Source organism: Monopterus albus, unplaced genomic scaffold (genome assembly GCF_001952655.1).
Source record: "Monopterus albus unplaced genomic scaffold, M_albus_1.0 scaffold92.1, whole genome shotgun sequence".
Classification (NCBI taxonomy): Eukaryota; Metazoa; Chordata; class Actinopteri; order Synbranchiformes; family Synbranchidae; genus Monopterus; species Monopterus albus.
The window spans coordinates 1029512-1055341 of NW_018127972.1; the positions used below are offsets into that span (position 1 = coordinate 1029512).

General features: G+C 40.5%; 1 protein-coding gene across 4 annotated transcripts in view; it reads right to left on the bottom strand.

Moving 5' to 3' along the window:
* Positions 1 to 24644, bottom strand: part of LOC109964728 (carbonic anhydrase-related protein 10-like) — a 135460-nt gene extending 110816 nt beyond the window's left edge. For all 4 annotated transcript variants that reach the window (XM_020608250.1, XM_020608247.1, XM_020608249.1 and 1 more), the window contains exons 1-2: positions 24214 to 24644; positions 15421 to 15495 (exon numbers count right to left, since the gene is read on the bottom strand). In XM_020608250.1, coding sequence (XP_020463906.1) covers positions 15421 to 15495; positions 24214 to 24274 — 136 coding nt within the window. In that variant the 5' untranslated portion in view covers positions 24275 to 24644. The remainder of the gene's footprint in view (positions 1 to 15420; positions 15496 to 24213) is intronic.
* Between the last annotated feature and the right edge of the window lie 1186 nt (positions 24645 to 25830).

Consider the following 25830-nt stretch of genomic DNA (forward strand, 5'->3'; position numbering starts at 1 on the left):
AACAACTCTGTGACTGTTCTTGAATGGCCCAGCCAGAGCCCTGACTTAAACCCCATTGAGCATCTCTGGAGAGACCTGAAAATGTCAACCAATGTTTACCATCCAACCTGACAGAACTGGAGAGGATCTGCAAGGAGGAATGGCAGAGGATCCCCAAATGCAGGTGTGAAAAACTTGTTGCATCATTCCTAAAAAGACTCATGGCTGTATTAGCTCAAAAGGGTGCTTCTACTAAATACTGAGCAAAGGGTCTGAATACTTATGACCATGTGATATTTCAGTTTTTCTTTTTTAATAAATCTGCAAAAATGTCAAAAATTCTGTGTTTTTCTGTCAATATGGGGTGCTGTGTGTACATTAATGAGGAAAAAAATGAACTTAAATGATTTTAGCATATGGCTGCAATATAACAAAGAGTGGAAAATTTAAGGGGGTCTGAATACTTTCCATACCCACTGTATGTGTGAGACGATTAGTGACATGTTTAAAAACAACGTTCCTCAAAGAAAGATAGGAAGGATTTGGATATGTCACCCTCTACGGTGCATAACATAATTAAAAGATTCAAGGAAGGTGCCAGAGTGTCTTCACATCCTATCTGATGGAAGCAAATTTTGCTTTCAAAACAGAGGCTTTGTATATTTTGCAGGCTGGAGGAGAAGGTGAAAGAATACAAGGAATGTTCTGCGGTGTTAAGCACGTCAGGGGTTACAGAGCCCTCTGTCCCTGTCCTCTAAAGGCTTTTGCATATGATTTGTCAATCTGCTGTCAGATTTGTTACATAAGGCTAAAAACAAGCACATTGACACTTTATTACAAAGAATTTATCTTGGTGATGTATATGTAAAATGTATTTCATGCAACAATATAAATAAAGCGTTTTTGTAAAAACAAACAAAAAAGTCTTTCTGACCTGTTGCATGCTGGGAGTCTGTGAGTGAGTGCAGAAGAAATCAAGGAGTGAATGCATGGGACACCGGGATTTTCATGGTTTTATTGTGTGCTTTCTTCAAGTTTTCTTTTTTTTCTGCATAATCAGATAAAACTGATACTAAATTTACTGTTTGGTACAACACAGCCAGAGTGTTAATGCCGTCTGCAGAGGTGCCATCCCTGTCTATCCAGCATGCAGTGTGGGTGATGTTGGACCAAATTCTTAGACTGGAGATAGTTTGGACTTGGTTATTAATAATGAGGTTTTGCAAATATCACTATTCCCTGTTTTATATACAAGGGTTACCATATTCAGAGGTCCCCCCCTTTCATTCCAGATGAAATGCATAAATGAAAGCTTAGGATATTCTGGACAGTTTGTTTAAGGCTTTATTTGGAGCTAAATTGTTTGAAGACGTGTGTGGACAGTTGTAGAAGTGTGTAAGAATTTGTAAATGTGTATTTCCAATATGCAGGTGTACTGAGATTTCTAAATGTGTACACAAATCTGTAAATGCAAATATATGCACTAAGAAAATTGACTATGAATGCCCTGTTATTATTAGAAAATTGCTGTCTGGAAAAAGAGGATTCTTGCTTTACACTTCAGGTAAGCTTCACAGCTGGCTGTTTTCTAACATGATTTTTGCTGTAGTCCTGCTGTCTCAGAGATCCACAAATGTGTGCACCAATTTGTTTGTATTACAGGGCTTTCTTGCCCTTAGTTCCAGCTCACAGGCCCAAGCTGTCAGGTTGCGTACTGCTCTACTCGCACTGCACGAGTATGAAAACAAATCCCAGATCCAACACCAGGCAAGGTTCAAACAAGAGGAAATACTAGGAACAGCAGCACAAGGAAAACAATGAAACTAGTTAAACACAGAGGGCTACAGAGCTGAGGCTTCAGACAGCATGAAGCTACTGCTAAGCATATCAAGTAATCTGGCAGATTAATAAGGAAACCAAAGCAGATTATGTTCTGAGAGAGTGGATCAGGTAAGTGGAGGAGTAAAACCTGTTTACACACTGACATTGTGTTAGACTAGGCCCTCCTTGTGTCCCCAGTATTCAGTAATGTAAATCATTGAATTTATCCTGATGACTTGGTTTAAAGTTAGGGTGAGGTTAGGCTAAGTCTCCAGGAAGCTGATGTCAATGTAAAGTCCCCACAAGGAATGAAAACAAATGTGCGTATGTGTTAGAAGTGGATAAAATAAAAACGAGTGACAGTTGTGCAGAGCAGAGACACAGAGAACATTTAGAGCAACTTGAGGCTGGATGGGGAAAATGACAGTCTATAGAAAAGTCTAGAAAGAAAGAGCTGAGACAACACAGGTCAGAGACATGACCAGAGCCGGGACTGTGACACTAAGGACTGTTCTTCATATGCAACCCTCAAGTTGAATTTACATGGAGCCAGAGAGGCAAGGCAAAGTGAAAATATTTCTGTTGTTTAACTCAAATCTTGTTACTCACTTCCATATTTTGGAGGTCTCCACTTTACACGATATACAATAAACATCTATCCATTAACATCCAATAATTTTTCCAGTGCTTTCATCACCATATAACCATCATTGCTTAGTGCCTCAATGAAGCAACCACAGCCTGGTTTCCTGCACTGTAGACTGCCTTACCAAAAAAAAAAAGAGAGACAGGAGACTATAGTACTGTGTGCTGGGATTGTCTTTACTACATTTCTGTTCACCCTCTATACACCGAATTTGTAAAAGTTGGACACTGGAGATTTTCTGACAACTCAGCTGTTGTCCAGTGCATCAGTGATGGAAAGGAGAAACCAACAAAGGATGGTGATTGAGGACTTCGTAGAACTGCAAGGAGCTAGAGGTGGATTCCTTTCAGAAAACCAGAATTACCACTTTGTGGTTGTATGCCTCCGCCGATCAGTCACATTCAGGGGAATGGGATGATGTGAGGTCAGTGACCTTGACCTTTGACCACCAAAATCTAATCAGTTCATCCTTGAGTCCAAGTAGATGCTCATGCCAAACTGGAAGAAATTCCCTCGAGGTGTTCCTGAGATATGGTCATAAGAATGGGATGAACACAAGGCCACAGTGACCTTAATCTTTGAGCACCAAAATCTCATCAGTGTGTCGATTGGATACATTTGAAGAAATTCCCTCAGGGTCTTCCAGACATATCACCTTCCAAAGAATGGGCCAGATGGATGCACGGACAGGCAACCCAAAACCATAATGCTATGTTGTGGCTATCGCCAGTGTGAAGACATAAAAACCCCTTAATAGTGTGGTAAATATCCAGGGAATGAACATAAAGTTTGTTCAGATTTATAAACACCTGGAAGTTTACTTCAAAAACTGGGATGAAATCACCATTCTTCTGTGCAGTGATCTGTTGGGGTAGTGGCATCACTGCAGCAGACTGGAAGAACCCAGGCAGATAAGGAAAGCCAGCTCCACCATGGGGTGCAAGCACAGAGATCCATTCCCTGAATTCCACCCAAGTCCTGTGTTTTTAGAGCTGAGTTGTCCCCTGCTGAGTGTACAGTATGCAGTTCTGCAAAACTGAGCCTGCACAGATTAGACAAAAAAACCTCTGTAAATCAGCTGTGTAAAAAGTACAAACAGTGTATCACACTGTGTGGACATACAGTAGAGACTGAGTGGGAACAATGGACTGAGCCCACAGTACAGAATTTTATACAAGCCTCCCCTCAATAAACAGACAGCTGACCTTCAGTCAGCAGAGAATTTTACATGGCGGTATTGATTTATATTTAACCCTCTTTCAAAGATGTTTCTATTTACTGAACGCAAGAGACAGAGTTCACGGTTTTAACTTACAGCTTGGAGCAACATTTTCTGCCTCTAAATTTATTTTTGTGTGCAGTATGGCCAAAAGTCAAGTGCCTTTGTCTAGTTTTTATTTTCACAGTAGAGGTTTCTGAAGCATATTACAGCAGTCAGTGTGCCAATACATTCTCCACTGAGCAGGAAATAATTTTATTTACTTAATGTTACAAAGCCCTTTATGGGAAAATATACAAGTAAATAAATCAAGAGTAAATGTCTAAAATATGATAATTAACTAAAATACAATCAGCAATACATCAGTTAAAAATGCCTGGCAATTAAAGTGAATTTTAGGAAGATATTTAAAGGAGTAAAATGTCATAAGGGCTCGGACAGCAAAGGCTGGGTCACCTTTAGTCACAGCACTGTAGAACCATTAGTAAGGCCCTGCCAGAGGATCTCACACAGCAATCAGGAACATGGGAGTCACCATATCACAGATGAAAGCAGGAGCTTGACCATTCAAAGCCTTAAAAACAAGCAGTAAATGTCTTAAAAATCAACCCTAACTCTCTCTGGTAACCATCAAGGACCTGTGTGATGTGATCACTTCTCTTAGAGTGTTTTAAAGGTCTGGTAGAGTCATTTCATATAAGCTGTAGTCTTTGGATATTTTACCATCTGATACCAGAATAGAAGCATTGCAGTAGTGTAGCACAGAGAGGATGAGCTCTTCTGGATCTGCAAGACTGGCACTGCTTCTGGCTTCTCTGCAATGTGGTTGTGGACAATGTGGTCAGCCCAGAGTGTGAAATCTGCTGTGATGATGAGCACAACTGTTGTATTTTCCTCTCCTTGACAGCACTGCTAAAGTGAACGCAGTTGTTGAAAATGGCCTCATTATTATTGATATTTTTTTCATCTCCTCTCACGCTTCGTGCCAAAAAAGTCCCAAGTTTTAATATTCCACCTTTCACCTTTCATCTAAAGAAACATGAAAAAAAAATGTGTCAGCTAAAATCTTGTGTCAAGGAAAACACAATGGAGGCACACAAACAGTGTGAAGGTAAACAGGCAGACAGTTGGTCAGGCCATGGTGGTGCTGCTGAAAACATTTCAGAAACGAAGGAGCAGGTGGAGACGTGTGCTGAGGAGGTGAGGGCATAAGGTGCCGCAGCTGCACAAGAAGCAGTGATGGAGGAAGGTGGAAGTGATAATAGAGGAACTACTGGTTATGTCAGGGGGCTTTGAAAAAGGTCAAAAGAAAAGGCCTCAGACAACCACAGGTTGTTAAATCTGATTTCAGTGTGAATGAGGTTGCTCCTCCTGGCACTGAGTAAAAATCCTCTTTCTTGGAACAGAAGACGTGCCTACACTGTTTCCAGCCTTGAAAGCCATGTTGTCACTTTGTGATCTGTGTACCGTCTCTATTCCCACGAGCAGTTTTAAAATTAGGACAAGGGATATTTTGTATGGGTTCCTAATGATAACTTGCAGTATGTGCTGTTCAGTGAAGGAAGTGTGCTGTGTGACAGTCCACTGGCACACAGCACACACTGGCTGGTCAGATGGTACAGAGCCATGGCAGCAGTAGCGGTGGAGGTGTAATCATCCTGTTTTCTAAATTTTGCCATCCTATTTTCTTCATGGCCTCAGAAGTGATTCCTGTCAGGCTGCTAGTGGTGCAGGCAAATGCTGTAAAGCATTTTGAATAAATGTGTATGTGCCATCATCTGTAGAAAATTTGGACGCCATGACAGCTCCGATGTCATGACAGCTCCACTATGATGTGATCGCCCACTGGTGGCTGGCTGCAGTATAGGTCATAAATCCCACCTTCATGTTAGCAGATGGCACATGAGCCAAACTAAAAACTCTAAGTACAAATCAGATAAAGTTTTCTTGGAGGTCACGTCTGTGGTTTTTGGCAGATGTTATCATGTTGATGTGTGTACAAGTGGTCATTTTTCTGGTTTTGATTGATTTGACAGCTTTGGTTGATGGTCCAATGACATCACTCCACTTCCAGTCGCTACTGAGCAGAACTCGGTTGCAAAAACAAGCAGCTGCTGTATTCACTATAGCTTGGCTTCATTTTTGCATACTGGAGCTAAGTGGTGACACCATGTCCATCATATACAGTACATCAACGATATGCACCCAATACAGGAGCAGAGAGGTTGCTGTTTCTGTGTAAGAGCCTGATAGCAGAGATTTTGAGCCAGGCTCAAAGCTGTTATCATCATCATCCTTAAGACTGGTATGAGACCATTTTACCCCATTTTGATATTTTTTTGAGGTGACAAAGTAACCACTTAGACTGAGAATGTTGTCAGGCTGTAATGTCAATTAAGAATTTATTCCAATGATTTTGGAGATGTGAGTGCCCATCAACAGACCAAGCTAACTTTACACTGCATGCACAATTATTGGTGCATATTCTGACATTGTTATTTCTATGCATGTTTTTCAAGTCCAAGCTGTATAAACTTAAATTCCTAATGGATTTAAACATTCTCAGGTGATAGGTATTTATGTAATAAGGAAGGGTGTAGCCTTCCTCATTTTTTCAGTTCAATAAATTCATGACGTTCCCAAAACCAATGAGTAATCGTGTTAACAACTGTGAATTCAATATTGACAAAATCATTTTTGCTATAATCGTGCAACCCTAGTGAAGACTTAAGGAATGAGCCTGACTTGTGGAAATCCTCTCGAGGTGTTTCTGAGTTGTGGTGCTTATAAAAATGGATGGGCATGATGTCAAAGTGACCTTGACTACCAAAGTCTAATCAGTTCATCCTTGAGTCCAAGTGGATATTTGTGTCAAATTTGAAGGAACGCCTGAGGCATTCTTTAGATATCAGATTCAAAAGAATGGGGTGCATGGATTTATGGACAACCCAAAAACGTAACACATCCGGCCAGCCCACATGGAGGCATAAAAATGTATTTAAAAAAAACAGTGTGTGTGTGTGTGTGTGTGTGTGAGAGAGAGAGAGAGAGCAAGACAGAAGCTCCTCTGATCACTAACTTGGTGTCCTACTTATACACTCTGCAGCATACCCAAACAACAACCCTGAGCTGTGATATTATATACCCAAAACACATAGATACAGTACAGAAATAGCCTAGTTCCATGCACACATACTAAACAACAATGATAGTACATTCTGTACAGACACACGCCCCCATCTTTACAATACACAAATAAACACAGCACCACAAGAATATTTTACTTTATCTTCCACAAACACACCAGAGGTGATAGTTTCTTCTGCCTCATTTTTAAAAATGTTCAAGTGGGCTAGCTGCCAGCATCCTGTGTAACAGGGACGGAAGGGGGACACATTCCAACTTATTTCTTCCATCTTAGAACACAGTCATGCAGGCACACTGAAATATCAGCTAAACATTAACACTACCATCAACCCAAGCCAGGTTTATCATGTGTGTGTAAGCATGAACCAGTGGAGTCTTCAGTCTTGATTCATTAAACATCTTGCTCAAAAGTGCTAAGTGAAAGTTCCAGTGAAAAGAAAGCTGGATTTTGTCAGTAGAGTGATGCAAACAGTCATGAACTAATACATCATACAAAGATGATTTAGGATAGTGAAAGCCAAGATGCCCTAAATTTTAAAACAATAGTAAATGTAACCCTAAACACAAACTTACAAAAATACATTGCTTTCATTCTCCTTGTTAAATTTGACTTATTTGCCTTGCTGGATAGAAATCAGAGCTCTCTTTGAGGAAGTGGGGGGAGCACTACATACACACACACCCACAGCTAGCGCTACTGTGGAGACATCTCAGGAGGAAAGAGTAGCTACACTGATCTCTCGCTTTTCTTCTCTGCTCACAAAACCCATTTCTTGCACTTTTTCCTGCCTTCCTTCCGCCTCCTTCCTTTGAGATTCTCACTCTCATGGCCAGGCAGGCACATAAACAGGCAATGTGAGAGAAACCACACAAACAACATCTTACATTTCATGTCTAAGTGCTGTAACATAATCCAGATGTCCTGAGATGTCACTTTACTTCATTTGTCTGCACAATTGATTCTGATTGTGAACAGTCAAACAATGAGGGGAAAGTGAGAGACAATAAAACAGTGGTTCCAGTTGAAAGAAACCCTCACAAGGCAGGAGAGATGTGGCACTCAATTTATGACATTTTCTTAAAGTAACTTATTTAAAAAGGTCCTCCTTTTGCTCCCACACTCCACACATCTGAAGAACAACTAGATTCATATATTTTTTTGCTACCTTTAACAACACTGGGCAGACAACTTATGCAGTGGAGGAAATTTAAGAGGGAGCGGCAGTTTGACAGCTCATTCAGTCTGCTACACTGAGCCAAGAATCCTAAGAAACTCAGACTTTCAAGGAAACAGAAAAGCCAGACTCGCCATTTTTGCCAAAAAAGTGTCAAAATTTGCAGCCTATTTTCAAAGCAGTTGGTATAAAAACCAGGGATGGGCACTCAAATTGGTGACTTGAATTTGTGTCACATCCAAGTAGTGCTGGGCAGTAATGCATCACAGTAATATTATTTAATTTGGTAACAACTAGGATAAGGGATTGCAATTTCCAAAACTGTAATATCACAGTTGCTACTCCAAGTAAAACTGTGTTGCTTGATTTTGATTTCCCTTTTGTTCTAAGTGGGCTATCTTATGACTAGTGAGTGTGGGCAGGTTCACGCCTGCTGCTAGCAAAAAGCTAAAGGAAAGATGGAGGATGAGCGTGACAGGTATGCTTTCGCCAGCAAGAAGTATTATTTTGGGTTTACCTCAGTCAAAGATGCAAAGAACATCCTCATCCATTGTAAACTGTCAGGGCAGTAAAATGTTTTCATTTGCACAAAATAGTAATTTATTAAAGCATCTCATAAACCTGTCAACGGGAAGGCCTCTATAGGCTACAGTGGTTTTACATTTTCTGGCATTTCATTATCCAACTCATGGACATGGACTTTATGTCAAGCCACATGACAAAATTGTGTTTTTAAAGACCTCACAGACAACAATGAAATCCAAAAGATTGGATCCAATAAAAGAAAAATTTTACAAGGTTTTAGAGAACCTGATGGTCACCAGATCAAGGAAGACATTACCTTTCCCCTGTAGACATTTGGGATATTAAAGGAGCATTCCAATGTATTACACTTCCATAAAATCTTCCTTTATTATAAAATCAAATGTTTAAAATTGTATAGCTTGAGATATCTTGATTGTAAGTGGATATGGGTGAAGATCCAAATGTTTGGGGTAATAATTCGCATTATGCGGATAGATAACAGCTTTCATTAAACAGCCAGATTGCATCTTGCTTAATCATTGCAGTTGTATTCTCTATCTTTAAACCCTAGGTCTACTTTGTCGTAGCAGCTCCCACCCCAGAAGCATAACATTTACAGTATTTAAATATACAAATGCTTCCTGTAGCCTATATATTAATGACAGATGCCTTAGACTTAATTATGAATTTCAGGCTTTTATGCATATACAGCAAAACATTGTTCTTGTAATCAAGACAGAGACTAAATAGATATTTATGAGCATTATGAGCATTTATCAGTTTGTAATATAGAACAAAATTTATAACCAGTTTTATAACATCAATGGAATAGAAATGCAATAAAGGTCATTTGGAGGCTGCTTTAGAGCTTGAATATTAGAGCCACAAACACAACAGTTGTCAAAATATAATAGGGCTTAGTATAGACTAAAGCATCATCTGGAAAGCCAGTACTACAAGTAGAACAAGCCTGCCACATTCTGATAATGTGAGACTACAATATGTGTGTGTATGTGTATTTAAGGGGAAACAAGATGGATGCCTTTTGACTTCTGAAAACTGTGTGGCTTGCGGTAAAAATTAACCTATTAAAAACTGCTGATCACAGTTTATTAGCTTACAGTAAAACCTGGGGCCAGCAGCATGCAGACAGTCCCTTGTGTTCTGTCCTTTCTTTGGCAGAAATGCAGCCACAATGTTGTCACAGACAGAAAAACAATTTGGTCTGCTGGCTGGTTTTATGCAAGCAATGTGGTTACATAATATCCTGTCAGCAAGGCAGCATAACCGGGATGTCTATGGGTGGAGTAATAGTATGAGCTAGGTAGGAAACAGATAATGGAGGCTTGTGGGAAACTGAGTTCATGTGATTATGATGGTCCATAGAGTAACTAATCAGCTCAGTTTGCCCTACCAGAAAATGTTAATCAAGTTGTGTTTATACAGTCATTTTACAATACTGACTCAAATCTACTGTAACCTACAAGTTTTGTCCTGTGACATTTTAGTTTAGTGTGACCAACAAAAAACATTTTTCCCCACATGTCCCACATACAGTAAATGCTGACTGGGGAAGCAATCTCAGTGTCATTTCTGACCACAGTGCTCAGTTGAGATTTCCTTTGAATGGCCTCAAGTTATGAACAAATTCAGATGAATGATAACAACATCTGCAGGCCGTTCAAGCAGGACGTAAGAGTGAGCTGGAGGGCATGGAGCCAGAGAAGAGAAATGAGAACTAAAAACAAAGGGGGAGAAGGATAGGTGACTGGGGATGGGATGAGGAGGAGATGCTGGAGGAAAAAGAAAGAAACTAAGAGAAACGAAGCAAAAGAAAAGTGGACCACAACAAACACTAGGGGAAAAGAAGGAACAGAGGAGGAAGGGAAGAGCTGGAAGGGCAGAGGAGATGAGAGAGAATAAAAGCAAGAGAAGGGAGAAGATGAAGGAGATGGGGAGACAACCAGACACAGATGTGATCAAATATACATAAGAACTGTACAACTAAAGGATGAACTCAACACCCCTTAGAGCCTGATGCAAAAAACAGAGATGGAAGAGAAATGTCAGAGGAATAGAAGGAAGTGCAGATAGCATGCCTGCATAGTGATAAAGGCACGAGCTGATAAAATGCCCAAAGACCTGACACTGTTGATAAGATGACATTGATATTTGATAATTTAATCTGTTGTAGACCTCCATAAAAATTCCATGTCTAATGCCCACTGGATCTGGTTGTGTCACCTCCAGGCTATGGCTGGTGACAAGCTGCTGACAATCCGTTCCATCACTGTGATTAAGGCTACGTTCAGACCACATGCTGAAGTGTGAGGTCCCCCTCAGATCAGTACAAATAAACTAAGGAGAGCAACAACAGCAATGCTGGTCAGTGGAGACACTAGGACCTTTTACTTCTGTTTGACACATAAGCTTCTGACCATACCAAACGTAGAAGGAACATACTGTAACATTGGTTTTTCAGGGAATTCTGCAATGTAACCTTCACACAAAGGACCTTGTTATTGTTGTATGCGTGTGACTAACCTTTAAGTTAAATCTGCATGTGGGGCAGTTTAGTGGTGTTCATTAGGGGTGTGTAGCTTCCTCTCACATTATTTGATACAGTCCACAAGTAAATATATCACTTACAAAGATGAATGTGAACCAACACAAAATGATGGGATCTGACAAAAGGATAGGGATTGAGCATCAAGGCCTGTAATGTGAATGTAGTGAGTGTTCATCACCTCAATCATGACGCATTTTTGTATTTACTGGGAACAGACAACATTGATATTTAATGATCAATTTCATATGTTACATTTGCCTATACAGGACACTTCTTGCAAACAAATGATGAGGGAGAAAGAGCCTGAAGGACAAAAAGGTAAAAGCAACAGAAGTAAGACTATTGTAATACACCTTTTTCTCTTCATCCTGTTGAGTTTGCACACAACAAAATGACACAGCTTGCCCATTTAGCAACAACCACCATCTGGCAAGAGGTGACAGGTACACACTGCAGTTACTGTGCTGAATGTCAGCTCTGTTAAACCACCATTCATCTCTCCTGCTTTCTATGATCCCTAGGATTTATATCTTCTCATTTACAGAATTGTTTGTCAGACAGCAATTCGATCATACTTGATGATTGCAAGTCAGTCTCAAGTGGCTGCATTGATCATATCACTATTTTATAATCACAACAGCAGCTGACAAAATCTATATAAATACCGACAACTGTACTGTGTGATCAGCTAATAAGTGGCCACAGGAGGTGACAGAAGGTCTTTCTAGTGCCCCACGGCACCTGCCCCTGATTGGACTGGTCTGCTCTGATTTGAAGTGAGAAAATCGCCAGCTTTGGCAGAGGAGCTGAACAAGCAGCGACCAGTTGAAATGAACCCAACTAATCGTCACAAGGTTTTCCTGTCTCAGTAGGTGCTGCTGGTTGAACCTGTTAACTGAATCAGAGAACCAGAGATGCTGCTATCTCACCTGGCAAAAACTCTCCATTGTTCCATGGCACCTGTGGTGTACTCTGTATCTTTTATTATATTTAGTCTTACATTTTTGTTGGAAATATGCTTATTAAGGGACAGTAACATCTAGAGACCCAAAACATAATTACTATACATCTTGTATGTGTACTGAGTAGAACAGTAGAATTAGAATAGATACTGTATGTTTTCTACTGAATGCATTTATCTGATCGTGTGAAGCTTACACAAATGCTGTTCCATGAGCAGTCAAACTGAATGTTTGTGATCACACCCCGTTCTAAGACACAGAACTTACCATGACTGTTAAGTCTGAATGTATAAATGACCCTCAGAGAAACCGCCTCTCTGAGCATTCTCTTCATGCAAACATATTGTGTGTTAATTAATGCTCCTTTGCTGCAAGTATAATTAAACTTTTTATATTATTCACATAAGTGGCCTCAATCTGCTTTGTCTATTGTTTAATAACCCTATTCATTTTACAGCGCTAATGACAGCTCATTGGCAAACAGCAACAGCACTGTAAGGCTCCACCTACCCTCTCTGCCTTCTTTATCATTTTGAGTAACTCTGTGGTTATAGTTAAGTAGCATTGTGGCAGCATCATTTGTGCTCCCCGGTTGGGTCATCTCACAGCAATCTCCCTTGGGAGAGAGTAGTGATCACTGTTCTGCTCTATGGCTGGCAGACACCCACCTCTGACTATTTTCCTTCTTAAACCCCCACAGTCCTTCTTATTGCAGCCAATCACCTGTGTGCCCCATATGGCTGCAGATGTAGGTACAAGATGACACCCTTCACTGATCCGAATTCTGAATAGCACCATACTTTTACATTTTCATTTTTTGCTGATTGTTTTCCCACTTCATTCTCCAAAAACAACTTGATGCAGACATTTCTCCTGTGCTGGCACAGCACCAACACAAAGCAAGGAGAAATGTGTAATGTGAAAGTAGACTGAAGGCGAAAAAAAAAAATTGTCAAAGTCAGGCTATGCTCACTGATATGATAAGCCAGTTACACACACACGCACTTCATTTGGAAACATTTCAGTCTCATCCAAAACAATGAAATGCAGAATTTGAAGTGTGACATTTGCTCTAGCACAAAAGTCCAAATTAATCTCAGTTGATTTCAAAGTAATTATAACAATTATATTTGTCCTTTTCTACATACAATATGCAAATCCACAGAGAGGAAGATCACTCCCAGCCAGTCAACTACACTTTTACCTTAGGTGAAATTAATTTATTGCAAGCCACAGTAGAAGTGTAAAGGTGTATGGATGATGTGTCCCTCATTTCCAAATTCATTTACCAATACAGTGATTGCTGCACTGTCCACCCTGTCACCACAAAGAATATTAATACTGGATAGCTCTACAAAACTCGGCATCACATTCAGCCACTGGTGACCAGTCAATAGAGTAGTGGTCTACAAGCCACAAAGCTTAATTCAGAGTCAGAACATTTAATAAATTGTTAAATATTGAAATCATGATGCAGGCTTTCTCAGTTACCCACTTTATTTAGAGTAATACACATCACTTCTCATCGATAGATATACCATTGTTTACCTATCTATGGAGGAGAAATTCATATTAATTGATGCCGTTGCAGTTTGTTGTGCTGTTCACCTTCGACACAACTCTGGTTTTATTATTCTGAAATAATTACAGACTATTTGGAGTTATGACAGGTGCAAAGCTAATCTAGAGGTACCCAAGATTAAACATTAAATGGCTGGAAACAAGCATGCCATGGCCACTTTATATGACGCATCACCACCTCAGTATACCATTGCCCATGTTGCTTGGGCTATTGAGTTGGTGATGTTTCCTTCATTTACAAGTCTATTTTCAATTAAGCATTCAATGTTGATATTATTTTCAACTTGTTTGTATTAAACCCATCTTCATCAGCTATATATTAATGGATGAAGACTCTGCAGCAACAGGCTTTAAAATTGTACCAGTGACTCAAACATGGCTGTCTCTAGTCCCATGGATATACAAAGTTGAACCTCTTACTACCAAAACCAGAAGGTCAAAGAGGTTACACCCTGTTTCACTGATGAAACAAGCGCTGGCAAATGAACTGCAAATGGTAAAATTCAATACTGGAATCTTTGTGCCTCCAATGGCATGAGCGTGTAATGAATTACAAGTATGCTCTTGTTACTGCCAGAGCAGAATTTTTCTCTAGCTTTACAAATGCTGTTGCTAAATCTTTGCTTAAAACCACACATTGATCCAGAGTCTCTTAACAGGTATCCACTCCTACCTAGCCTTCCATTCTTTCAAAAGTACTAGAAAGAATGACATGTCTCTCTTCAGTCATTACATTAAACAATAAGCTTTTTGAACCTTTTCTATCTGCCTTCAGGGCCCATCACTCCACTGAAACCACACTTACTAGAAGAATCTTCTTGATCTCCATGCAGCTTTTGACACCAGAGGTCATTGTATACTAGTTGACGAATATGAAAACCAATGTGGTATCTTTTGTCTTGCCCCTCACATGGTTAAACTTAATTATCTGAAAGAATCTAATTCTTATAATACAACTTCAATACATTTTGATGTGAAAAACAGAATACCTCAGGGCTCTGTTCTTGACCCTCTACAAGACAATATTGGGATGTTTTCTACTCTTTTCTGTTGATGAATTTTAAATATTACAAGGGGCAAATGGCACAAGAAGCCAAAGTGAACAGTTACAAGAACAAATGGTGGAGCAGGGGGCTTTGAACTTGGAACTTTGACAAACTGTGGAGTTCAGAAGTCTTGACAGTCAGGTCTGTGATATTTGTGTGTCAGAACAGATTGTGTAATTAAATAGGTCAACCAACATTAGCAGAATGTCCTCAACATAAACAATGCCTTTCAAATGCTGTGTATAGAAAACCACTTGTGTGAGTGCATCATGAGATCTGGTGGCAGATGCTCACAGCAAGACTAGTCACTGTGGCCAAGCCAAATTATTTTCTTCTTTATCAAAACACTTGTTTACAACTGATCTGAATGTTAAGTAAATGTTATCATCCAGTGATAGAGCTGACGGCCAGAACTATAGGAATAAACCCATGTTGTAACATACCATAGATTTCGTTTTTTAAACTAAGTTATCATCTCCAAAACAAATGTACGGTTTCATCCTTGCATTAAAGTCGTGTTAGATTCCAGCAAGGCCCTCCAGCCTATACAACCCATATAGTGACCAGTCCCATCCATCTCATTTTGACCTATACAAGTATCTCCTGAAACAACGCTTCTATGTTGGCAGGTGGAATTACCACCACTCTGCCCATATTAACATACTCGAATCAGCCACAACATTAGCATTTTCAAATACCCTGTACTGGTTTTGAACGCTGCTGTGTATAAGTGGGGTGATGGTCTCTTACCTGGAACAAAGCTTCCCTGGACCACGTCCTTATACGCCCACCAACTCCCATCAAGCTTGGAGGTAATAGGTTGAGCTGTAGGGAGAAAGTAATAAAGAAAAAGAAACAAATCATGACATACAGTAAAATAAGAAATTCTGACATACAGTATAAAAAAGAATGATAAAAGAAAATAACATCCCTCCTCAATGATTCAGGAAGGAAATGTTAGTAACAACAAACAAACAAAGGTGGAATTTCCTGCTAACCATTTTTGGCCAACTTCAACTACTGAAGCTTCATTAACTCAGCTTCAGAATGTATATTTACTCTGAACTTGGACAGGATTTTATCTCGCCTTTTACTCTTTTTCAGTGAGGGCAGTACTGTTAGGTGAGCTACTAAAAAAATGTAATCACTACATACCATTCACCTCTTGGTAAATCCAAAGTTGTCTTATTTAAATACTTGGTACACTGTTTTCCTTGTTCAGTACGGCTGTCATAAGTTCCTTTAAGCAACTAAAGTTTCTATACTGACAAATGCAGAAATAGAAAATTAGACATTGTAGTTTTGACCAACAGCCAACATATATTTAAGGTATTTACTGACCATCATCAGCTAGCTCAATGTGGTGGGGCCAAAGAGAAAAACATTTTAGAATCTGAATGAACAGACATAAAAAGCCAACAACAACACCTGGGGGGGTTCCTCCCATGGAACAGGTATTGCAAGGCAAATGAAAATGCCAAAGAGCAGTTGATACCACACCCAGTAACCCCAGAAAGGCAAAGGCAACACAAACTCAGTTATTGAGGGGACAGAGATGTGATTTGAAATAAAACACTTATTCAATTTATCAAAAAAGGAATGGGGAATTTGCTGGAAGGCAAATGAATTAAACAGTATAAGGTGTGAGATTTCCAAATGGAATAAAAATTCTTTTATTCCAGTTTACTTTAAAATACAGTGCAATGACAAAATGCTTCCAAGTTCAAAGAAACAAACCAACAAAATTTCAGTGGGTTGAAGCCAATAACCAGGGAAGCAGACCATACTGAAAAAGGTCTAGATGTGCTACCAGATATACACCACCAGTGCATTCACTGCAGCCCAGACGCACACGCACAGCAAACAAATTCACTCATGCAAGCCAGTGCCTCACTCCACAGCAAACCATGAAAGACCTCGCCAAGGGTGACTAGCCTTCCTCAGTTCAACAAAAAAAAAAAAGGAACTACAAACAAAACAAGCCAACATGTAACAAAACACTTAAATACTCTAAACAGGCAAAACAGCAGCAGGTAAGGACCTGCAAGTGACTAGATTATTAAAATAACACAAGCACATGCCACAAGACAATAGAGGAGTTTGAAGACAAAGCAGTTTGTCCAGGGTCTACTCACCACAGTCACGTGTCAAAATGGTCACAACCAGAGCCCTCTTGGCAGTTTCCTGGCCAGAAAGCTAAACATTGCTCACAATTAATACCCACATTGCAATATAAATTCTCCCAAAAAGAAAGAACTCCACCTACTCACCAATGTAGGAGGAAAGGGGAGTCCCTCAACCACAGCATGAAGCAACAACAAAAGTGGCTTAGCATTCACAGGTATCTTAAATATCCCTGGCCCAAATTGGTGGTTGGGGGGGGGGGGGTTACCACGAAGCAACTAAAGCAAAGGCAATACAAAGCCTCAGTGCTCCCTACCACATTAACATCAGTCCTAGTGACTGCACATCACTACATAAGTCCTGTCTTCACAGGTCAAAAATGATTCACTCAGCCTCAAACTCTGAACACAACCAGCTTACCAGTAACTAACTTTAGCAAGTCAACTAAGAACACAGTGGGTATAAGACAACTGTGGCATTCTTCCACTTTGGGCAAAGGCTAGTAAGCAGTTAACCTCCCTGCCAATGTGACCCTAGTCTGTCCACTGAACACACTGGTGCTATACAAATAAAACTGAAGTGAATATGTAGGCTACTTCAAATGGAAAAACAAAATTTAAATGCATTCAGCCAATCCCATTAATTTCTCACACTCTGCCCAGAAAAAAACAATACTTTAATCCTAGTTATATCTGATCAATTATTAATTGATAAACAAAATATGAACAAGCTATAACTGTCAATCAATCTTCAAAATAGTATATCAATACTGAGCAGGAAATGAAGCTTCCAAATGAAATCAAATGGACATTTGCAATCAAACCACTAAGAATATCAAAACAAAAGTGGGAAAATGGTAAAAATGCTGAAGATATATCATAAAAATAGCAAAAATGCTCTTACTGTAACAAAGTATAAACATTCTGAATTGATTAAAGGTAATCAGGAAACAATCAAGCAGTCAATGAGAAAAGAAATGTAGCTACATTCCAATCTCTTTTCCCTGGATAACCTTCAAGAAGCTCCCCATTTTTGAAATGCTTGAATTTTTATACTCTACTTGGGAGTATAAAAATTCTCTGCTAGCCTGAGAATCAGCCAAAATGACAATTTACAGAATCTAAGTGATTTAGTACCTAACCCTAACCTTAAACCATGTTGCCACCCTAAAATTCAGTGATTTCCACAAGGACGGCCGAGTCCCCACAGTGTGAGTGTGTTAACAGGTTTCGGTCCCCATAATGTAAGTAATACAAAGGGACACCTACACCTACACACACACTGTCTTGACATAATGGGCTCACCAGGTAAAATGATCTTAGTGGAAGGCACATGCCTTCCTCCACCAAAAGGCAAAGCAAGATCACCAGAAAGGAGACCTCTCTTCTTCAGCCCACTCAGTATAAGGAACAGATTACAGGTTGGCTGACTCAGAGACAGGAATGAACAGGGAGCTAGCAGGCTTGTGACTTCCTGGTGATGATGATAGTTACAGGCCACCACATCCAGTACTCATAAGGCGAGCCTAATGCTAGTAGCAGGAGAGGAAGACTGGGAAGGTGGCTCTGGAAAAAGCTGGGGAGCAACAAATTGGTGAAACACTAGGTGGAATATGGGCAGAAGCCTGGTTGACTCCAGGACAGTGACTAGGACACCCCTATTCTCAACTGAGGAATAAGCCAGTGGCTTGTTGAAGGTGAAGCTGGCTGGAGATGAACACATCCAGTACTTGCTGACTGGGATTCAAGCTATGGCCTAGCAGGCCCAGTGCTAAGTGCACAAGGAGCTAGATGTAAATCTGAGGACAGATTCACAGATGCACAGATTAGTTAACTAGTAAACTACAGAGTTAACATTTTAAACATGATACCAACTAATCAGTGACCATGTGATTATCACTACCAACAGGCTGTTCTTGTGGCAGAGAGATGACTTTCTCCACTTAGCAGCAACCTGCACATATAGCAGGAAAATCTGGACTTAAATAAACTTCAAACCAACCGTCCAGGAATTCACACTGAAAGCAAGATATGAACAGAGCATTTGCATGTCTTTGTCAACAAAACAGTTATGTATGTATTTAATGCTTGCTGGCGTATTAATTTAAAGGTCCTTTCTTAAAGGCAGGTTGTAACAGTATTTAGAGATTAAAAGATTGTACAAGGTAGGTAGGGTCTAATGAAATAATCTATGTAGTTGCATTATGAGAACTAGACTTAAGGTTAATCCTATTTCCCTTATTTTACCATTTTTTGGTCCTCAGTCTTTGCTTGACCAGGAAGTAATTCTGGTCTGCCGTGATAAAGGATGTCCCAGAGCTCTCTCTAAGGAGAAAGGACCAAGGAGCAAGGAGGCTGCCTGGAGGAGCTTTTACCAAGGATACACAAGTGCATCCTTCACAGAAGTCTATTATGAATTGAGTCGCCCCTTTATTGGAAATCAGTTTGTGATTGGATGCTTCACATTAAGGATCAGAGGAGAGGACATCTAATGTCAGTTAAAACATGTTTCCTTGGTTCCTCTCTCCTTGCAGTTTCTCCTTGCATCTTCCGTGGATGAGACTAAGATGCTAGTAAAAGATGCAAGCAAGGAAAACAATGCAGATTAACCTTTAGTGTTTTTGGAGTTTCCTCCATTCTGACAGGAAGTCTCAGCCTCAGATGATTTCATTTCTGTTTGGAATCTCTCTCATACAGTATCTACCTAAACTTTATGGATGTGCCACTCTAAATGGACTGAAATATCATCCAAAAAACTGACAGCAAAATGTTTTAAATTCTTGATTTTTTATATTTAATTTTTTAAATGTTTGGACATCCAGTGATTATTTGTCCTAAAGTGATTTATAGACATAAGGTATAACTGCAGCATCCTCTGTTCATGTACATGTTGTACTCCTTTTTTCTCCCTATAATGTCTATCTATGTATCAACATTGTTACTGTCTAATAAAGGAAAATGCCCCCCAAAAATCTATATGAAATCATGTTTTTTCCTGTTCTCCCTGTAAAAAAAAAATCCTGCACTTTCATTTTTTATTCTGACATAATGCCACCAATATACTATTTACACACCATTACTTTGAAAAACAAATGGGTAAGTGCTTCTGACTTGGCACAGGCATTATCTGTAGAAAGTGATGTTTCAGAGATTCATCAGCAGTGTGAAGGACATTGCCTTAAGTTATCTTTTATGAACAGAATAAAGCCATTGTTTATAAAACAGCACAAAACTGCTATTAGAGATTAAGCTTTGCTAAAATGCCAAAATGTCAAGATGATCCCAGATGGTTCTGTGGATGGCTGCCTCAGTTGCATGCACTCTTGTGCTTTTGCTGTTTTTCCATTTTTTTTCTCAGTTTTCTGCAATCCATCTCAGATTACCATTAGCACAGAAGAGCTCTCGAACATCTGACAACTCACTCCAAACACTTGTTCTCCCATTTTTACAAACTGAAAATGGCTGTGTGGACATTTCGTAGCTAGCAGTAGCTATCAATGGGACCTGCAGAAGGCGCAGGTGGGGAAAGCATGGTTGCGATACAACAGCGCGAAACCTGGATGCCACTCCTGTCTATCCATCTAGCGAATCTCGGATCTCCAGCCAAGAAAATGAATTACTGCTTCTCGTTAACCAGACTAACTCTGACTTCTCACATTTTGTTGCTCTGTGCTTCATCAAGACATGGCTCAGTGAGTCAATCTCAGACAGCATACAGTAGTTCAGCTGCCAGGCTTCCAACTCCACACAGTGGACCCTGAAATGAAGTCATCTGGGAAAACAAGAAGAGGTGGAATCTGCTTCTACATAAATAAAGGTAAAGATGTCACAGGGAAAACTTGCAACACGGACTTAGAGACTACATTCATTAACTGCAAACTGTTCAATTCACCAAAGGAGTTGTCCTTGTTTATTCTGGCTAATATTTACATCCCACCTCAGTAACAAGGCTCTGCAACACCTGGCTGACCAGATAGCTTGCATGGAACTAAAACATCCAGCAGGAGTGTAAACCACCACTCTCATCACGATATGATCCTATATCGATTCCCTTTGCCAGGGATCCGATGTTTGCAGATACTTAAAAATATGCCATGATACAATTTCGATTCAGGGGCTTGTGATTGATATCAAGCGATGTTATCTGCCTATTTGACGCAGTCACATTTTTATGAACTAAAATGTAACAGAAGTATCATTTTTAAAGAAATTACTGAGCTTTTCTGTTCACTTTCAAGTACTATTTAAATACAAATAAGGACCAATGATGACCTTCTAATTCAACAAACTTTTTGATAGGAAGAATTTACATTTTCACCTATGAAAAAAGATGGATAAAATATTTCCTACATTGCAGAGGGAGTTTTGTTTCAAACAACATTCACATTTACTGTTGTGTGCATCCTTTTTAATCCAGAATACTGGTTAATGACATCCTCAGGGACATGTTGGATCGTTTTGTCTACCTGGACAACATCTTGTTTTTTTCACCTGGAAGGAGCACAGCCAGCATGTCTGCAACATACTGAAATGACTACCTGAAGAACCACCTGTATGTCAAAGCTGAAAAATGCGAGTTTCACAAATGCTCTGTGTCATTTCTTGGTTTCAGAGTCTCCACAGGGGTGGTGCGCATGGATCCTGAGAAGGTCAAGGCAGTCCTCAAATGTCCAGTCCCTGAGTGTCATCGACAGCTAAGATGAATCCTTGGATTTGCAAACTTCAACTGGTGCTTCATAAAAGGTTACAGTGCACTCACAGCCCCATTGTACAGACTCACCTCTGTTAAGAGCCCATTTAACAGGTCTCCTTCTGCTCAGACTGTCTTTCAGCATCTCAGAAGAGGTTCACTTCAGCACTCATCCTGACCTTACCTGATCCGAACTGGAGCTTTATTGTCGAGGTGGACGCTTCTAACGTTAGAGTGGGTGCAATGTTGTCACAATGTTCAGCAACTGACAATGTCATCTATTCTTGCACCTAGAGAACCAAAGACCTGGCCCACTGGTCTCCTGCATCCCCTACCTGTTCCAAGACAACCATGGTATCCCCTTCCAATGGCCTTTTTTAACAGCTTACCACCATCTGTAGGCAACACAGTCATTATTACTGTCATTAACTGCTTTTCAAAGATGGCTCATTTGATCGCTCTCCCTAAACTCCCCTCAGCTAAGGAGACCGCCTCCATCATGAAACAACATGTTCTGCCTCCACGGGTTCCCAGTTAACATCATCTCCGACAGGGGACCACAGTTTACCTCCACGTTTTGGCAGGACTTCTGCAAGCAGAAGCTTCTGCCTGTCTTCTGTGAAGTGTTATGTTACTGAAGTTAATGCTTACCTCCGCCAGTTAGCAGTGGTAAAGAAACAAGTTCAACTACCAATTACCCATGCCATCTCTTTGTGTCTTCTGCCTCAACCTGCCTCAGGAGCTGCTGATTCAGTTCTTCTATCGAGTCTGTTCTCTGTACTTCCATCTCTGTCTGGCTTGGCTCGGCAAACAAACAGGACAGGAACAGACTCCAGCAGACAGTCAGAACTGCAGAGGAAATCATCAGTGCCAGCCTGCCCTCCTGGGAGGACCTGCACATCTCACAGGCCAAAAGGAGGGTGGAGAGGATTTCTGCGGACCACTTACATGCTGGATACAAACTCTTTGAACTCCTCCCCTGTGGACGGCGCTACAGGTCACCTGAACAGCTAGTCTACATTTGTTTTTTTAACTTTTGCTTTTTTAACTTATACTGTATATATTTTGTATTTATTTTGTTTTGTGGGGCAAATGTGGTTCAGTGGGTAGAGCAGCTGTCTCCCAACCAGAGGTTCGAATCTTGGTGCCTGCAGTCCACATGTCAAAGTGTCCTTGGGCAAGACACTGAACCCCCAAGTTGCCCCCGATAGTTAGAGCCATCGGTGTGAGTTGGCGCCGCAGACGGCTGCCTCGGTTCTGTATTGGAAACAAATTCCTTGTGTGTAACATACTTGGCCAAATAAAGGTGATTATTATTATTATTATTATTGCTGTTGTGCACATCAGGGGCCACTGGGCTGGAGTCAAATTCCTTGTATTTTTGATGATAGTTGGCAATAAATTGCATGCTTATGCTTCTCTGCCTCTGGATCTAGCATTCAGAAGTGTTGTTGTGCGACACTTCTTGAGTTTTGGCTAAAAACAAATACTCTTGTGTTACATAGACCACATTTACAGTTACGTAGCATTTAGTGATATTACTCAGTGCTCTTTGCAGTATATTGTGGGGAGCTACTGTGCCCCATATGCTGCACAACCCCACATAGCCACTGCTTCTTTAACAGACAGAGCAGTGAACATTATGAACTTATATACATGTAATTTCCCCCAAAAGACCCAGAGAAACCTGAAGCATAACCCACCAACCCAAAGATTCCTCCCCCCAGAACACCTGCTACAGTGGGCAACAGCAGCAGCCCTGCCCTCTGGGCGTATTACTGTCCATCTGTGCTATGTCTGTGTGTGTGTGTGTGTGTGTGTGTGTGCGTGTGTGTACAGTACATGAAGCTCCCCCAGCACGCTACAATATGTTATGAGGTCGCCTGCTTGGTTTAATTACATTTTAGAGGCAGTAGAAGACCATTACAGCTTGTTTAATTTGATATGAAACTTTTTCACTCTAGTCAGTAAGCACAATATCCGCCTATTCCAAGAAAAAAACGGAAGTTTTGTGGCCATTGCGCAGGCTGCTGCGTGCCGAACTTCACCCAGTTATGCTTCACCAGAATATAGGACGCCAAACCAAAAATCGGCCACTGCTGGGTCATCAACAGATGATACTGCTCTCTGCATATCATTATCACCATCAGCCGTCCAAATCCTCATGTTTTGTTAAGTCGATGCTGGCAGCTTCAGCAGTGATGAGCAAGTCTTGACTCATCCCATTGTGGGAATGTGTAGCTATCACGGCTGCCTCACTGACATGGCCGTACTGCAAGCTCTTTAGACATATTGTGATTTTCATTTATATTCACAAATTCATATTTTAGTCAGCCTGTGCATTATATAGACTCCTACTACACTCCGTGTGTGTGTGAGTGGGGAGGGGGGGCTCCATTTGGCCATTTGCATGAAAGGCTACAGATCAAGGTGCTGGGTTGTAATGTATGAGTTTAGGCTATAATTTCAATCTTTTATTGGTCTGACTGTGACCACTGTGCACTGACTGAGGCACTGTATGTCTGTCAAAAGAGCCTGTTAACAGAAGAACACTGTCAGACTAAACACATATATTTTAAAAGTGAAATGACCCACAGGCGCGGTTCACCTGATTACAGGCTTGTTTAATAAATAGCCACAATCGTTACTTACTAATGACATCACTGCAACCGTTTCCTTACATTTCTATGTTGTTCTGTCTCAAGAACCAGTTTAGTTTTGGCCCCTTACCTGATGACGTGCAGATGATAAATGTTTGCAGAATCACAGATATATCCCAAACGACATGCATTCTTCGTTCAATTCATGCTCATTTTCTGCAGCTGTTGTGGGACGGGTAAAAGACACGGCCAAACTTGGAGCATTTTCCCCTCTTCTGGTTCTCGTTATACCCGTTTCTCCCTCACTGAGCGCCGAGATGGTTAAAACCTCGGAGGAGATCCGCCCTCACAGTATCGTCCTCCTCAGCTTTGCGGTTTGGTGCTCGGACAACATTCTGGCGTTCTTAGTGTTGTTTGTCATCGATCCATCTAGTTATCCACACGTAAGAAAATTCATCTGAGATGTGCGTTTATTATGAATTTCTCTCTTCTGTTTTTCCTCTGGATCGAGTGGATGTTTGTGGCGCACCGCTCGTCTTCAGCGGATCGGGCAACTTTACTGACGACACAAAGCGCACAGAGAGCGCACAGACTGATGGAGATAAACGTATTCATGATACTGTATGGTGACAGAAATATTTTCTGTAAGGCAAAAAGAGCTCTTGTCCTTCAGAAAATGTTGGCGAGGGAAAATATAAACTTTATTAATCGTTTAATCAAAGTGTGACATGGATATGATAAAAAACTGGTTTGGCCATATAGAAAATTTAAACACAGACTATAGTGAAAGGTTATACATATTACAAACAAACTGTCAGATTTACATTTTTTTATTCCTATCGTATTAGTTAAAAAGAGAGAAAAGCTCAGAATCAGCTGTCTGAACCTCACACATAAAATCTATCATCTAGACACTGACTCATAATTTTTCCCAAAAAATGACATTGACATAGTCTGAAAGCAACCAACTGCAGTGTCAAAGGCATTGACCTACATACAGACTACGGAGCACCCACCAGTGAATGTTGTGCGACCTCTAGTGTTAGGCTTGGGTTACTCCTTTCAAAATCAGTTAAGTTACTGGTCATTCGAACTAAGGTTGAGACTGTAGGTGACAAATGATATATTAACACTGAGGGATGATGCACTGTAGGTTTCAACACTATCAAGGCAGACACTGAGGCAGGGGAGGATCTAGACCATTTTGTATGGGGTGGTCAGGCTGGGGCACACATTCAGGGGTGGTGACCAAAAAGCAGGTTCCCATGAGGGAAACCCTATTAAATCAATACAGGAGCTGTTCTGAAGGTGGCTGTGTGATTTTTAGCATTGGCTCATGACGCACATTTCCCATTCAGTGTGTATGTGTGTGTTGAGTGCACAGTAGCTCCCCCTTACAGTTTTTGGTTGGTAGTGCACTCAAGGCTCCACACACATTTACTCCAACTATGGTGGGGTACCACCCACATCCTGGTCCCCATTAGGAAGTATTTCAGCAGCAAAGAGATTTTGTTGTGCTAAATGATACTCCGGTCAACAGATTTGAGGATGTAGTTGAGAAGTTTAATAGGTTTTTTGTGAATGTGGGTCCTGGTTTAGCAAGAAGCATTTGTACAGACGTCATTATAAATAACAATACAATTGAAAGGAATATGTGTTCTATGTTTCTGAAGCCAGTTGTTGAAAAGGAAATTATAGAGATAGTGAACAAATGTGGTAATAAATCATCCAGTGATAGTGATGGTAT